The following is a 16993-nucleotide window of genomic DNA, read 5'->3' on the forward strand; positions in this document are numbered from 1 at the left end:
GTCGCTAGGAGTCGGACTACGACTGAGTGACTTCACTTTCACTTTTCACTTTCATGCATTGGAGAAGGAAATGGACAACCCACTCCAGTGTTCTTGCCTGGAAAATCCCAGGGACTGGGGAGCCTGGTGGGCTGCCGTCTCTGGGGTGGCACAGAGTCGGACATGACTGAAGCGACTTAGCAGCAACAGGAGCAGCAGCAGAAAGTTTCATTTGATTACACCTATCAAATTAAGTGTACTCAGCTTTAATTGTAGCATGGACATTCAATCAAAGAGAGAGAACGTATGGCTTGGGACTGCAATGAAATTATCATGTAACTATCTTTTTTTTCACTGTTTAGCTCCACCATCCATGAACTGCTAATCAAAATGTAAATCAGCCACACATAAGAGGTTTTTTAATGAAGATATATAGTATTCAACTTTTTCTGTGTTTTGTTATGAAAAGCTTTTAACATACAGCAAAATGAAAAGAATTTTATAGTGAACACTTGTATACCCATCACTTATATTCTGTCCTTAGCATTTTATCATATTTTTAAAATCACATATTTACCCAGCTGTATATCCTTCTAGGCTTCCCCGATGGCTCAGTGAGTAAAGAATCAACCTGCAGTGCAAAAGTCATAGGAGATGTGGGTTTGATTCCTGGATCGGGAAGATCCCCTCGAGGAGGGTAGGGCAGCCCACTCCAGTGTTCTTGCCCGGAGAATCCCATGGACAGAGGAGCCTCATGGGCTGCAGTCCATGGAGTTGCAAAGAGTTGGACACGACTGAGCAACTAAGCATGCACATCCTTGGATCCATGTATCTACCAATCCATAATATTCAAGTGCTATTATATTTGAAGAGACTTGAGCTATATATTCTGTGTTGACTTTTACTTCAGTTTCATTTTCCTTTTTTATAGTAGCAGTTAATTCTTAGGAATGAATTATAACTGATTTATAATGTTCTGAAAACATTTGGATTTCAGATGCAAATAAATTTGTCTTGTCTATTTCTAGTTCCAAAAGATGAGTCGTGGATATTCAGAAAACAACAATTTCCTAAATAATAACAACCAGATGGTATTGGACATGATCCTTTACCCATTAATTGGAATCCACCAGACCATCAATTGGGAAACTGTGGCAAGGCTTGTGCCTGGATTAACACCCAAAGAGGTAACTAACAGTCTTCCAGATAGCTACTGAAAAGAAATCAGAAAAAGTAATCAATTTAAAGGTGTAACTACTAAGAAAGAAGAAGTATTTGAGTTTCACATATTCATATGCATGTAAAAACTAAATATGCATAAAATATGACTTGACTATATATATAATCTATGTAGATATATGATTTATTAACCCACCTGCTATGATTAAATTCAGCCTATTTTACATATTTACAACTGAATGGGTAGATAAAACATTTGTAAATCCAGTTTTATTATTAAATTGCTAATGCTGTGCTTCTCAGAATTGAGTAATATACAGACCTTTTTAAAGGAAAAAACTTGAAAACTTCCAGTGATGACCCAAATTACTATCACAGTGGAAATTAAATGTGCACTAACAATACCAGGTATAAACCCACCTATACAATCATAAACCAGATTTTACATTTTGTAGACACAAGGGAAAACTCAAACCAACATAATTCAAACTAATAAGCTTAATGTGATCAGTGTTTTGCTGAAATTAAATTGCGATTGTAATGCAAATATTGTATAGTCTTTTGTGGCACAAAATTTTTTGTGTTTAGCCTATATTGCCAAAAGTCCTTCAAAGCCTGTATTCTTTCTCCACTTTTCTCTAACTTGTGGTGAAGTCTTGTGTTGCCCCAAGACATGACTTGCCTTCCCTTGGCATTAGCACATCTCTTCTCTACTAAGTCTGTTTTCTACCTTTGTCTTAAAATATTCTGTCATCCTAATGATTCAAATGATTTTTATTACTGTAATCCTCAGAAGCAAAACTTGTAACCTAAAAACTCTTATTGGGTACTCTTTCTGGTAATTCATCTCTGAACTCCAGTTTGAGAACACAGACCTCAGAATTTTTGCTGTTGAAAGGAACCCTAAAGTGAGTGAATCGTCTCAGGTTTCTAGAAGTAGAAGGAACATTAGTGATTTTATTCAGTAGATTTTAAGCATTTTCACTACTGCCTTTCCCATGATATACTCTCAATACTTATAGAATCAGTGAATGAACCAAGTTCTACCCTCTTCTTTTACAGCTGAGAAAACATACCCACAGAGATTACTTGCCCTTGATTGTAAGTCTTTGTGCAATGATGAAGGAACTTAGTGTATATTATCATTCCTTAATCTATATTTTTTCATCTTTTGGATTTTTACATGTTTGGTTTTAAAATGAGGCCAATCTGTGAATTTGACTATTTTCCCAGCTTTTATTGTGAATATTTTCAAACATATAGAAAGGTTAAAAGAAGAGCATAGTATCCCTATATCCTTTATTTGGGGTCAGTAATTCTAGATGTTTGCTTGATTTCTTTATGTAACTTTTTTTTTTTTCTTTTGACATTTAAAAGTAAGTTTCAGAGACTTCCCTGGTGGTCCAGTGGCTGAGACTCTGAGCTCTCAATGCAGGGGGCCTGGGTTCAGTCCCTGGTCAGGAACTAGATCTTGCATGCTGCAAATAAGACCTGATGCAGCCAAATAAATAAATATTCTAAAAAAATAAATAAAAGTTAGTTTCAGACATCACTCCATAGACTGCAGCATACCTCTTAAGATAAGTATATTATTATATAACTACTTAGCTACAGTACCAACAGTAACTCCATCGTATCATCTAATATCCACTGCGTATTCAGATTCACCCAATTGAAAAAAATTTCTTTTTTTTTGGCCACACTGCATGGCTTGTAGTATCTTAGTTGCAGGAACAGGGATCAAATTTGTACCCCCTTCAGTGGAAGCACAGAGTTTTAACCACTGGACCGCCAGGGAAGTCCTTTTCTTATATATCTTTTAAATGTGTTTTCAAAGGACTAAACCTTGAGTAGGCATTTGTTAGTAGTAACAGTACCATAATACTATTAGTAAATAATCTTCATTTAAAAGGTGCTCAATACCTAGTGGGCACTTGGTAAATATTTGTGTAGTAAATGAATTATGCCGTACCCAATGCATTATTCACTTACCATATGTGTGTGTACATAGTATAGATTTTCCTCCTTTTGTACCTCCAATATTACTTGATCTGCTGTGTAACTTGCCATCCACATTGCAATTGATGGAGATTTAAACATGAATGCTATTAGAGTGCTATCTGATGAAAACCTACATTAAGGAAGGCATTTTGTGTTGTGACCTGAGAAATGACATTTTCATGGACAACTTAGCCTTACTATGCTTAATGCACTCTTGATATTTTCCAGTCTATTGTATTTTTTTTCACTGCTAATCTGGTCTTTCTAAATTCATTCTATGACTAACAATGAGTTAAGGGAGAACACCATGCTAGAACAAACTGCCCAAATACGTGGCCATATATTTAAAAGTGTTTTTAAGTGTTACTACAGTATTTTGTGCAGGTGAACCTCACTGTTGGTAAGAACAAAGACTCATTATTTTAATGAAGAAAATCTAGGATCACAAATCAGATACCTTTTGATTTGTTTTCTATTGAAGGTTAGAATATGGTCTTGTTCCTGGTGGAAACTCAGTGTGAAAATAACAGCCAAGTTTTTAACTTAAGTTTTTAAATTGTCAACTGATAATAGACATAGATCATGGGGAAATATGGTTAGTGAAGGCATTCTTCATTTTCCTACAAGTGTATAAATATATTATGGCTTTGAGTTAAAGCATATTTTAAAAAATCTACCCTGAATTTTAAAAAAGAAAAAAGTAAGTGAGAGGCTTTCATGTATTGAAATACACACTGGTTTTCTAGCTGTTACCCAAGAGATAATTTTTCACTTATAAAAGATGATTAAAATCCCCCAGACCTGCATTTCCTTCCTTTATGCCTTTACAGTGTGCAAAGAGGTTTGATGAGCTGAAGAGCAGTGGAAGTTCACCTGTGGACAACCAGTATAGTCCCCTCATGGCTGCTGGAGAGAGTCCTGTTGAAACTTTAGCCACATACATCAAATCCTCTCTTCTTGACACACAAGGAGAATTTCAGGAGACTCCAGTTGGTCAGGATGCAGTTTCTAAAACAGGTAAGGTTTTAAGAGCAAAATGCAGTACTTGTCCTTACGATAATTCTGAAAAATATTATGCATTCCAGTCAACTTTATTTAAAGGGTAATAGAAACCTTAACAGGAAAAATCTGTTAGTATTTGTATCTTCCTGAGCTTTAGAAATTTGTCTTCGCTATATTTAAAAAAAATTTAGATGTTAACATACAGGGCAAACACTATTACCAAAAAAAAGGTTTTCACTATATTAAAATCTACTACTCCATTGTGTTAGCCTATTTGTGTCATAAAATTTAGAGGAATTTGACCTGTACCTTTTACTTAATTTTTTTTTAACTGAGAGAATCTTGCTTGTCTCTCCCGATACCTTTTTTATAGCTCCCCTCTATGAAAGTCAGTAGTAGCTTCAGATGACACAAAAGCAGGGTATGGGAGATGTTCTCCATATTACATTGAAAATCATAGCTGGTTTTAGAAATCTTCAATGTAGTGAATTGTTTTAATCTCAGCAGTAGCAGAATATTGATACAAAAATTTGCTTTAGGAAGAGAAACTATATTGTAGGCTTTTGAACATTTGACCCCTGTCCCTACATACCAGGTTAGTATTTTTTTTTAATCTTTAGTGTAATGTTAGCAATTTGTGACTGTTTTTCATACTGTTTCTTTCATTTACCTTTAGAAATATTAAGGCACCTAACAAAGTTCCATCTTTAACTACTCTTGGAAACCATGCGTTTATAGTATAACCATTCAATAAGTAAGAACCCATTTTCAGCTAGAAATGCTAACCTCCCCCCTTTGTTTTTGTATGTGTTTGTTTCTGTATTTAAGGAAGACATAGTATAGCTTCCACAAGGAATTGTTCTTCAGAAAGTGAAAATTGTACTACTCATAATGGTGGAGAAAAGACTGAAGAATCTGAAGGGTAGGAGGCTGGTTCTTTGCTAGATAAGCTTTTAATATGAATATCAACTTCAAATTATAAAATATATGAGTGATGATTATATATATCAGTTACCATAATTTAGGAATTTCACATTACACAGTTGCTGAAACAATTGATCTCAGGGTAGTTGATGTGTTGAACTATCAACAACTGCTTAATAGGTGAACATATGGCTTATTCATACTACTTATAAATTAGACAACAGTTTTCCACTTTAAAAATCCATTTTCATCTTATAAATATTAGAAATAACATCCATTAAGTTTTGGAAAGTAAAATTTAAAACCCAAAGAAAAATCTCTGCCATTAGTTCTTCAACTTTATTAAAGAAACTGGATGTGTATTTTAGAACTATTTGGATATAATTACTGATTATAGAAACATTTTAAAATTAAAATATATATTTCAATGTAATGCAAGTTTTAATAATTTTGTATTGTTTTGTGTACTTTACATACAATAAACTGCACATATTTTAAGTATTCACTTTTGATGAATGTTAGCCATATAACTAATGAAGATAACATTTTCATTATCTCTAAAGGTTTCTTTGGGTATTTTCAGTTTTGATAGTTTTTTAATAACACATATCGTAAAATTTACCCTTTTGAAAAGTTCTGGGATGGATTCTAGAGATGGATGGTGGTGATAATTGCATAATAATATGAGTGCATTTACTTTATGTATATTTTACTACAATAAATAAAAATTCACCCTTTTGTAGCTTAGTGAATTTTACTCACATAGATTTTTTAAAATTTTATTTTTACCGTGACAGATACTCAAACAATATATTCTTAATGTTCAACAAATACTTTTTCTTGGTTGCATGGCATGTGGGATCTTAGTGCCCCAATCAGAGATCAAACCCGTGTCCCCTGCATTGCAAGGCAGATTCTTAACGACTAGACCACCAGGGAAGTCCCCTCATGTAGATTTTTAACTGATAGGTTTGTTTGTGTAGCATAAAAATTTATCAGGTTGATTTTTTACTATTATTATTTAGCATTTCATGTTTTGGCCCAAAATTTCACCGAATTTTCATATTTCATTATAACAGCCATTATCTGTTTATATTTTGACCGTACTGTCTTCGGAAGAACAACTTGCAAAGTTACTTAAATTCCTTTATTTTGACAAAGCACTGATTATTAATCTTTTTTCTGTTGCCAGTGTTATTTCAGATGTAATTTCTTTGTGTTAAAAATTTTTGAAGTTCATTTAAATACACATTAAATTCATATTGTAGATTAGTGTATCTCTTCCTATTTAATCGTTTCCTTTTGTAATGTAATGACATGAAGGCAGCTGTGGATCACATGAGTATTTCTTTTTGAGGTAATATAATTTTCAAGGGCATATAAATTCAAAGAGTATATAATTTTTGAAGTAGTCTTTCTGATATATAAACCTATTCTTAAATTGTTTTTTAAATAAGTAAATAAGCACATTGTAGTGTTGAGTTTTTAAACCACATTTACTGATTTATATTTATTGAATGCCCAGAAACAAGCTTTCTAGCTGTTAAAAATAACAAAATAGATATTCTAATTATTCACCATTCAATGAATAATTTTAACTTTTTCCCATTCACTAATAGTAAGAAGATTCTAGTGTTTCATCTGTATCTCCTTTCTGTATCCATTACCATGTAAAAGTGCCATTTTATGTTCCTCACAAGAACTAGAAATTGTAATTTAATTTTTCTTTGTGAATTGGTATTTTTTAAAAACACTATAATTATAATTTGAAAATAATAAGTTTCAAACCTTTTATAAGTTCTATAGTAAAAAAATTTTGTTTTACTAAGTCAGTAGCTTAACTAAAATTAGTCATAGTTTTCAGGTACAGATCAGCGTTCTAGAAAAGTGCTAATGTAAACTTCTGAATGTCAAGCCTTGTAAAACTGATATGTGGTTAAAACCTTGAAAAACATCTGGTTCTGATACTTCCAATAAATGTCAATACTATTGGCTCCTCTTCTAAAACTAATAATTTCATTTCTGTGTAACATTTTTCATGAAGGCCAAACATGGTGATCCATGTATGTGATGAAGCAAAAAACTTGAAAGAAGATTTTATTTGCCCACGAGATCTTTTGATATCAGAAATGAAGTACTTTGCTGAATATTTATCTGTGGATGCCCAGCGCTGGGAAGAGGTGGACATTTCAGTTCATTGTGACGTTCACATTTTCAACTGGTTGATAAAATATGTTAAAAGGAACACTAAGGAGAATAAAGATTGTGAGATGCCCACTTTAGGTAAAAGACAATCTGTTACTTACTTTGTAGTGAAATTCTTGTGTCAGTTGGTAGTTGCTTCAGGCAAAATAGGAAATGTGGAAAATTGTTCAAACCTTAGTATTTATGTTCAGATTAGTAATCACTGTTTAGGAAACTGATACCTCATTCTTTTTTAGCAAATTTTAGTGAATTTATGGCAAATGGACAGGTCTCTAAATTAGCCATTTTCACTGTATGTTACGATGACCAACTGCTGGTGTCCTGAAGATCCTTTTAGGGGATCCACAAGGTCAAGGGAATCTGCTTAATAATGCCAGGATGTTATTTATCATTTTTCCCTCTGTGTTGACATTTGTCCTGAAAGTGCAGAAGTAATAGAGGATAGAACTGTTGGAGCTTTAGCACACATCAAGGAAGGAGCATCACATTGTATGAGGGGTCACTGTGTTCTTCAGCCCATGTGCTCATAGTAAAAACGGGAAAAAAAGAAAAGGCAAAAATAGTTTCTCTTAGGAGTATCCTTGATGAGGCAGTAGAAATGACTAATTATATTAACTCTTGACTCTTGACTATACATTCTTCTGACATTCTACGGGATGACACAGGAAGTGCAGTCTTGCTGCACACCGGAGTATGATGGTTGTCTGAAGGAAAAGCACTTGTACAGTTGCCTGAGTTGCAAGCTAAATTAGCTGCTTTCTTACAAAACCATTTTTACTTGGAAGAATGGCTGACAGACCCTCACTTAAGCATCTGGCAGATACTTTCCTCCTTTTTTGTTTTTTAATTTTTCTTTTGGCTGCACTGCACAACTTGCAGGATCTCAGTTCACCGATCAGGAGTTGAACCCAGGTCACGGCAGTGAAACTCAGCATCCTAACCACTAGGACCAGGGAATGTCCAAGGCAGATAGTTTTTTGAAAATGAATTAAGTGAGCCAGTCATTGAAAGGGAAATAACTAACAATATTTGTTGCCAGTGATAAAATTCATGCTTTCAAGTAAGAATTAAGAGTTTTGGGAAACTTGTATCTGCTTGCATGTGCTTGATAGTTGCTCTGTATTTAAAGACTTTTCTTTAAATATTAACAAATAAGACTTTTTAATATAATGTATAATGAGATGTTTCAACATTTGGAAGATCTGCATAACTCAGTAAACCAGTGTCTTTCAAATGATCAATGCATGATGTTAACAAAAAATAATGCATAGATTAAAGATCCATTCTCATTGCAAGGTAAATCAGACGATTTTGAGATAGCAGAATAGGAAATGCTCTTAGTATGATTTTGATTCCCGTTGCAACTAACCTTTAAGAAAGACTACCCACAAATTCAGTGTGCAAACAGATGTGAGAATCAAACTATCTGCCCTTAAGTCAGACACTGAAGAGATTTATAGAAAATGTCAAACAGTGTTATTTTCTTTTTTTTTGGAAAAATACAGTTATTTTCATAAAATTATGTTAATATGTAATGAGTTTATTAATTCATTGAAAAAGAATAATAAATATTTTAATTTTTTTCTGTTTTATTTTCCACTATAGTAAATATGGATAGATGTAACCCAGTTAAACAAAAGCTTTCTAGGAATCTCAGCTTTTAAGATTCTTTTTTAAAAGAGGTCTTGAGAGCAAAAGTTTGAGAACCAATGTTTTAGATGATAAGAAGAGTAATTACTAAGTAATCTTTTTTGGGCATTGACTTGTATAGGAAATCACACTGGTGGGGTTTAATATAAGTATTTCTGTGCACTAGAATTACAATTTACAGTAATATCAAAATATTTCTAATTTCTTACTAGTAAATAAATTTATACTGACAGTATAAAAGTCTTCTGAGGAAGTTCATAATTTAATACCTTTTTGTGACCAAATTAAGGGAAAAGGTTTCTAATGGTTCTTAAAATTACAAAATTGCTAAATCAAAATTTTCAACCAGTCAAAAGGTTAAAAAGTGGCCCAAACTTGGTCATTCTGTAATCTTGACCTTAAATCAGTGGCTACAAGTGTTAAGCTTCTATAAAAGCAATCTTTAACTAGGAAAACTAGCAAAATGCTTAATTCCATCGCTAATAATCCAGACCTTGGGTCTTAACTGTAGTGGGTCATATTATAGTTGAAATTTTTCACCAACTCCTTCCTCTCTTTACCATTTCTTTTTGAGAACCTTCCATCTAGAATTGTTATTTAAGAAAAGATTGGAATTACTTATTATACTTATTGTGTACATAGTCCTTTATTTAGGAGGACTGTCTTAGTACTGTAACAGTAAATATCAAAATGTTTCTTTTTCCTTAAATATAACTCATGGAAAATGACTGAGGTTTACTGAAAAGATCGCATCAGCCAGCATCCCCTTTCCCTGGTTGTGCCTTTGAAGTCTGCCTTTTTCATTTCTGCAGTAGTAAATTTTCTGTTATCTTTAAGAATCTTTTAAATTAAGCATTTGTTCATAACAAGCATTTGAACCACTTTTGAAATAACTTCATTGTGATTTTTGTGTGATGAGTTATATTCTCAATTTTAATTATCCTTTTCCCTGGTTTAGTTAAGGAGGAATTAGTATATATCATATCTTTAGCTGGAGTCTTTTTACTCGATGTAAATCTAATTCCAGGGCAAATTTGCTATGTTTTCCTGTATACCCTAAATTTTAACTTTGCATTTTCTTTCTTGCATATAAGCCGTAGTAAGATTTTATTAAATTGTTCTTATTAAAGTAACCTCGTCTTTTAAGGTGAGAAGGAGCCTGTTCTAAGGAGATTGAGATGAAAATCAAAAGGAGAATTTAACTTTTTCTCTCTCTTTTTTAGAGCCAGGAAACGTCATTTCAATTCTTATTTCTTCAGAGTTTTTGAAAATGGATTCACTGGTAAGTATTAACAAAAGATCCAACTCTTCTATTCACCTATGCTTGATTTAACATATAACTTGATGTTTTTTTCAAGTGTCTAGAAAATTCGGAGACATCTTCCTAAAGTAGTTGTTGATTCAAGACTGTGATTCATTAGAATCAGCTGCTGGTGTTTGGAGGTACTTTGTTGTATTGGGAAAGGCTTAAGGCTACTGTGTGTCATTTGCGCAGGATGCCTATAAAGCTAGCAACTTATCCTCGGGGGAGGAGTTAGCTGTTGCATCAGATGAAACTAAACAGCATTAATTTTGCCCCAAAAGGGATTTGGCCATAAAACCAAATTAAAAGAAAATTAATTGGAATATATTTGTTTTACTATTTAAATAATTGGTTTAAACTTGTACTGCTCGTTTGTGTCTTTCATTTATAGTTAAGCAAACTAAGAAATGAATGCCCAACTGCTAAAAGATGTAATTTTGTATGTGTAAACCACATGCTTATGTCTGTTGTTAAAAATAGTTGATGAAACATAAAAGCACAATATATCCATATCAGACTCTTAACACTGAATATATTTTTCTTCTTTTTCCTTTTATTTAATAAATTTCTTTATCATTCAAATGTTTTTTTATATTTTTTGTAGTTTTAAATGAATATTTGCTTTTCACCTCTGGTAAAACTACACAGAGCAAAATATTCCTTTACTGTGTTAACAGATGTGAAGTTCATTTATTTGTTTGAGGTTTTATTGTATTTTTGTACTCCTTAGTCCCTCCCTCTTCTGTTGTTGGTATTAATTGCTTCAGGGGAGGGTTATAGGGAAAAAAGAGAGACTAAAAGAGTCTCTGAGTTTTGATTTTTGTAATCTAAGACCTAAAGCACGATTTTTATATCATAGCAAAATATTTAGAAGAATACATAATTAACCAGTGCTGTTTTTCCCCAAAACACCATCTACCTTGAAAAGTAAATATACCTGACATTGAACAAAGGCAGAAAGCAAGCACAACAGAGCTGAGAAAACCCTAAAGTGACTGAAATTGTTTGTTAGAGAAATGGAGACATAAAATTGTCACTAAGTTTAGTAATAGAAAGTCACATATCTGTACCCTTGAGTTTGTCTACTTAAGATTTATATCTGCCACAATCATGAAAGATGTTCATTACATTGTTGTTCAAAATATTCTAAGAAGTTTGAAATTTTTTCTAGCTATGTTTGTATAAATTTGACCTACTAGACCACTTTGGAACAGTATAGTTTGACGCAAACAGGCAGAGCTAAGTTATTGCCTAGCAATACATGGGTTAAGCCTTTAATGAATCTTTATCTTTGAAAAGTATTGATATGACATTATCCTTTCTGTTTCTATCTTCAACACATTTTCTGTGTTTTTTTGTTTAGGTTGAACAGTGTATACAGTATTGCCACAAAAATATGAATGCCATTGTAGCTACCCCATGCAACATGAACTGTATTAATGCAAATCTTCTTACACGTATAGCTGATCTGTTTACACACAATGAAGTTGATGATTTAAAGGACAAGAAAGATAAGTTTAGGAGGTAATTTTTAAAATTTAATTTTAAAGGTAATGTTCCTATTAGAAAATAATGTTATTTTTATTTCATTTTAGTAAAAATTCTATATTTAGAATATATTTGGAAATCTATTTCCATTTTATTTTAAATGAATTAAAATATGGGGCTTGTCAGGTGGCTCAGTGGTAAAGAATACACCTGCCAATGCAGGAGGAGATGCAGGAGTTGTGGGTTCAATCCCTGGGTTGGGAAGATCCCCTGGAGAAGGAACTGACAACCCACTCCAGTCTTCTTGCCTGAAGAATTCCATAGGCAAAGAAACCTGGTGGGACAGTCCACAGAGTCAGAAAGAGTCCGACACAACCGAGAAACTGAGTGTATCTGCCTGAAGTAAAATGTATTCTGAGCTGATGGCTTGAGGTGAAAAATAGTAACTAAATTAGTTACTTTGTATAAGGCGTATATAAACAGATTATGATGGTGAATTATGTTAAAAATTATCAAAACAGGGCCTTAGTATAAAGGGCAAGAGTTGTGTGAGATGAGGTCAACAGCGTTAGGAGCTGTTTAGGTCATACAGGGAGTGTCTACTTTATTCTAGGTGGAATGGAAGCAGAGGAGTGGCATGATCTGGTTTGTTTTTAAGAAATCAGTCTATTCTGTATGGAGAAAAGACTATAAGGATATAAGAAGCAAGACCTATTTGAAGTCTAGTGCAGTGGTCTAGTGAGAGATGGAAAGCTTAGGACTAGAGTTAGAGGCAGGGGTTCTGGAAGGAAGTAGGTGGATTCAGAGTATGTTATTACAAAGATTTGACAGATTTTCAAATGTGATGATATAGGAAAAGAGAATATTTTAGGATAATTACTAGGTTTTAAGGTTGAGTAACTAAGTGAATGATAGTGTCATTAATAGAGCAGTGACTGGGGTGAGGGGAATCAGAAGATGTGTTTGGATCTTGTTGCTGCTGCTGCTGCTGCTAAGTCACTTCAGTCGTGTCCGACTCTGTGCGACCCCAGAGACAGCAGCCCACCAGGCTCCCCCGTCCCTGGGATTCTCAAAGCAAGAACACTGGAGTGGGTTGCCATTTCCTTCTCCAATGCATGAAAGTGAAGAGTAAAAGTGAAGTCGCTCAGTCGTGTCCGACTCTCAGCGACTGCATGGACTGCAGCCCACCAGGCTCCTCTGTCCATGGGATTTTCCAGGCAAAAGTACTGGAGTGGGGTGCCATTGCCTTCTCCGTTGGATCTTGTTAGGTTTATTTATTTATTTTTATTTTTTTAGATTTATTTAATATATTTAATATACTTCTTGGACATTCAGGTAGGATGGCAGGTAGATTTAAGTCTGAAGTTTAGGTCAGAGTTCAGGGCTTAAAATAAAAATATGAGTAGATGAGGTTTAAAGCCATAGAACTGAATGAGATTTCCTAGCCAGACCACATGTTCTCCACCGAATTGCAATGGCACCTTTACTATAAATCAGGAGATTTTATATGTGAGGTCTCTTTCTGGATTCTCCATTTTATTCTGTTGATTTCTTTGTCTATACTTTTATCAGTAGGACACTGTCTTAATTACAGTAGCTTTCTAATATTTTTTTGGTATCTAGTAATCTAAAATTCTGGAGAAAGAAATGGAAACCTGCTCCAGTATTCTTGACTGGAGAATCCCATGGATAGAGGAGCCTGGCAGGCTACAGTCCATGGGGTTGCAAGAGTTGGACACGACTTAGTGACTAAACCACAACCACCACCACCAATCTAAAATTCTCCAGCTTTGCCATTCTCCAAGATTGCTATCTTGGTCATTTTATATCCTTTGCATTTCCACATGAATTTTATAATCAGCCTGCCCATTTTCTCTTTCTTTTTCTCTCATATACATACACACACACACACACACCTGCAAATTTGAGGGTTAGTATTGAACCTGTAGATTTGGGAAGAGACATCTTAATAATATTGAGTCTTTCCGTTCATGAACATGGTATAACTCTCTATTTATTTTAGCAGTGTTTTATAGTTTTTAGTATAGAGTCATTTTTCCTTTTTTTTAAGTGAAATTTATTCCTAGGCATTTGAATTTTTTGGTGCTATTATAAATGCTATTTTTGTTTATTTCCGAATTATTAACAAGAGCATAGTGTAAAGACTGCCCAACATTTGGAAGATTCAACAAAGGAGAGTTAAGGAGCCTGAGAAGGAAGAGCCAGAGGGTCAAAGGGAAGGCAAAAGGAAAGAGGGTTTCAAAAAGGAGGAAGCAATTAAGTGTTCAAATATGTGTAATGCTGCTACCATGTAGAGTAAGATGAGGACAGAAATGTGGTTGATTGGATTTAAACAACTTTTTTCCAGATGTTTGCTCTGAATGATTACAGAAAAATTAAGTTCATGTCTAACATTATTGTGTTATGTGCGTGCTAAGTCACTTTAGTCATGTCTGACGTTTTGCAACACCATTGATTGTAGCCCACCAGGCTCCTCTGTCCATAGGATTCTCTAGGCAAGAATACTGGAGTGTGTTGCCATACCCTCCTCCAGAGGATTTTCCCAACCCAGGGATCAAGCCTGCATCTCTTACATCTCTTGCATTGGCAGGCAAATAATTTACCAGTAGCATCTCTTGGGAGGTCCAGATTATTATATTATGCATAATAGTAAAGTATTAACATTTATTGAATGTTTAATACTATGTCTGACACTCTTTAAAAACACTATCTCATTTAACCCTTTTAAAATCTTATGCATTTGAAATTAGTAGCCCCATTTTCTAGATGGAGAAAATAAGTTTCAGAGATTTTAAGTTGCCAAAGGTCATGTATGAAATTATTGATAGACCCAGGATTGTTAAACTTCCCAAATCCTCAATCTGGAATTTTCCTTAACAAAGAACTGAAAGAGAGGTAGACATCCACGTGTCTCATTTTTCTTGTGAAAATTGATTCTTAATCAAGCAATTCTCATTAGTAGATTTACTTACTTAGAGCAGCAAAAAATGTATTATAAATTCCCACGGAAGGACTCTCTAAGGACTTATTAGTCTTATCTTCTACGTGTGCAAATAGGTCAGCGTTTATTTTCATCACTATCAAGTAATTTTGGTATCGTGGATAGAGAAAATTAATTTGTTGGTCATTTGTTGTTACTAGTAAACTTTTTTGTAAGAAGATTGAGAGACTGTTTGATCCTGAGTACTTGAATCCAGATTCTCGGAATAACGCAGCAACATTATACAGGTATATTTTTCTTTAGTATGCTATGTATTGCAGCTAAATTCTTTAATTTTAGTACATTTGAAATTTTCTTCTTGAGTGTTTTTTGTATTGTCTTTGTTGTTTTTTTTATATACAATTTTAAAGGTTACTTTCCATTTACAGTTATTACAAAATACTGGCTATATTTCTCACATTGCATAATACATCCTTGAGCTTATCTTATACCCAGTAGTTTGTATTTCCCACTCCCCTCCTCCTATTTTGCCCTTCCCTACACTTTCCCCACTTATGACCACTAGTTTGTTCTCTATTAGTCCGCTTCTTGTTTGTTATATTCACTAGTTTGTTGTATTTTTTAGATTCCATGTATAAGTAATGACATACAGCACTTGTCTTTCTTTGTCTGACTTATTTCATTTAGCGTAATGCCCTCCATGTATGTTGCTGCCGATGACAAAATTTCAGTTTTATGGTCAAGTAGTATTCCATTGTGTGTGTGTGTGTGTGTGTGTGTGTGTGTGTGTGTGTGTATACTCACCACATCTTCTTTATCCATTCCTCTGTTAATGGACACTTGGGTTGTTACATATCTTGGCTGTTGTAAATAATGCATCTATTAACATTGGGGTGTATGTATCTTTTCAAATCAGGTTTTTTTTTTTAATGTCTACCCAGGAGTGAAATTGCTGGATCATATGGTGGTTCTATTTTTGTTTTTTTGCGAGCCCTCATGCTGTTTTCCGCAGTGGCTGCATCCATTTACATTCTCACTAACAGTGTACAGGTGTTCCCTTTCTCCATATCCTCACCAGCATTTGTTATTTGTGTTCTTTTCAATGATGTCCATTCTGACAGGTGTGAGGTGATATCTCATTTTGGTCTTCATTTGCATTTCCTTGAGGATTCAGTGTTGAACATCTTTTCATGTCTGTGTTGGCCATCTATATTTCCTCTGTGGAAAAATGTCTGTTCATTTCCTCTAGCCATTTTTTAATCAAGGTATTTTTTTAATTGTATCTTTGTGTTATTATAGATGCTGTTTGTGTAAGAAACTTTTAACAAAAGAAACAGAAAGAAGAATTCCTTGCATTCCTGGAAAAATCAATGTGGATCAGCATGGAAATATTATATACATTCATATAAGGTGTAGTGAAAATAAAATACAGATTCTTAAATGTGAATTAATGGTGTATTTATAAAGCAAAACTACTTCTAAAAGGAATGGGAAACATTTTTTCTTCATGTGATCCAACTCTGATTTAGAAAGATGGTACTTTCAAAACAAAGTTGTAAAAGTATATTTTATCTTGAAAGATATTCTGATCAGTGCCATTAAAATGATTTTTCACTTCTAGATTTCAAGTGTTATATTGAATTTGACAAGAGAACCAGATTTATTTTCAGATGAATTTTAGAGTGAGGCAAATTGTCTTTAAAATTGGATTTTCTATATTTAGTCTTCATACTCCTTCAGTATTATATTAATGCATAGTTCTTTTTCATTCTCCTTAAGTTCAAAACTAGTTCTCATCCTGAGTTGGGGAGTAGGTGGAAAGGGTTATAAATAGGAATAATGTCTCAGGAAAACAAAAACTTTAAAATATATATGTGTGTTCTCTGACAGTATCCTACTGCTAGTGATTTATTCAGAGAGGTAATGTGGATTTATGAAAGCACTTAGTAAGGACATTGATTGCTGTATATCAATAAAAAACAACACTCAAATGATTAAATGAACTAAAATATGTGTATTTGTATAAAACACAAAACATATTTTGTATTTGTATAAAACACATTTAATTGCTTCTGAATGTTCAGTCTGAGAATGTAAAAGAATATGTAGTGTGTGTTAGTTGCTCAGTCATGTCCAACTCTTTGCAACCCCATGGACTGTAGCCCACCAGGCTTCTCTGTCCATGGAATTCTCCAGGCAAGAATACTGGAGTGGGTAGCCATTTCCTTCTCCAGAGGATCTTCCCGACCCTGGGATCGAACCCAGGTCTCCTGTATGACAGGCAGATTCTTTATCATCTG

General features: G+C 33.8%; 1 protein-coding gene across 2 annotated transcripts in view; it reads left to right on the top strand.

Annotated features, from left to right (window-relative positions):
- KIAA1841 (KIAA1841 ortholog) overlaps positions 1-16993 on the top strand; it is a 60602-nt gene that overhangs the window by 13041 nt on the left and 30568 nt on the right. Inside the window, exons 2-9 of one of the 2 annotated variants that reach the window (XM_010862965.1) lie at positions 1008-1166; positions 3990-4176; positions 4990-5083; positions 7130-7368; positions 10164-10222; positions 11607-11767; positions 14894-14980; positions 15993-16103. In XM_010862965.1, coding sequence (XP_010861267.1) covers positions 1017-1166; positions 3990-4176; positions 4990-5083; positions 7130-7368; positions 10164-10222; positions 11607-11767; positions 14894-14980; positions 15993-16103 — 1088 coding nt within the window. In that variant the 5' untranslated portion in view covers positions 1008-1016. Of the gene's footprint in view, positions 1-1007; positions 1167-3989; positions 4177-4989; positions 5084-7129; positions 7369-10163; positions 10223-11606; positions 11768-14893; positions 14981-15992; positions 16104-16993 lie in introns of those variants that run through there. The other variant, XM_010862966.1, reaches the window with a different exon arrangement.

Source organism: Bison bison, unplaced genomic scaffold, assembly GCF_000754665.1.
Source record: "Bison bison bison isolate TAMUID 2011002044 unplaced genomic scaffold, Bison_UMD1.0 scf7180017864486, whole genome shotgun sequence".
Lineage (NCBI taxonomy): Eukaryota > Metazoa > Chordata > Mammalia > Artiodactyla > Bovidae > Bison > Bison bison.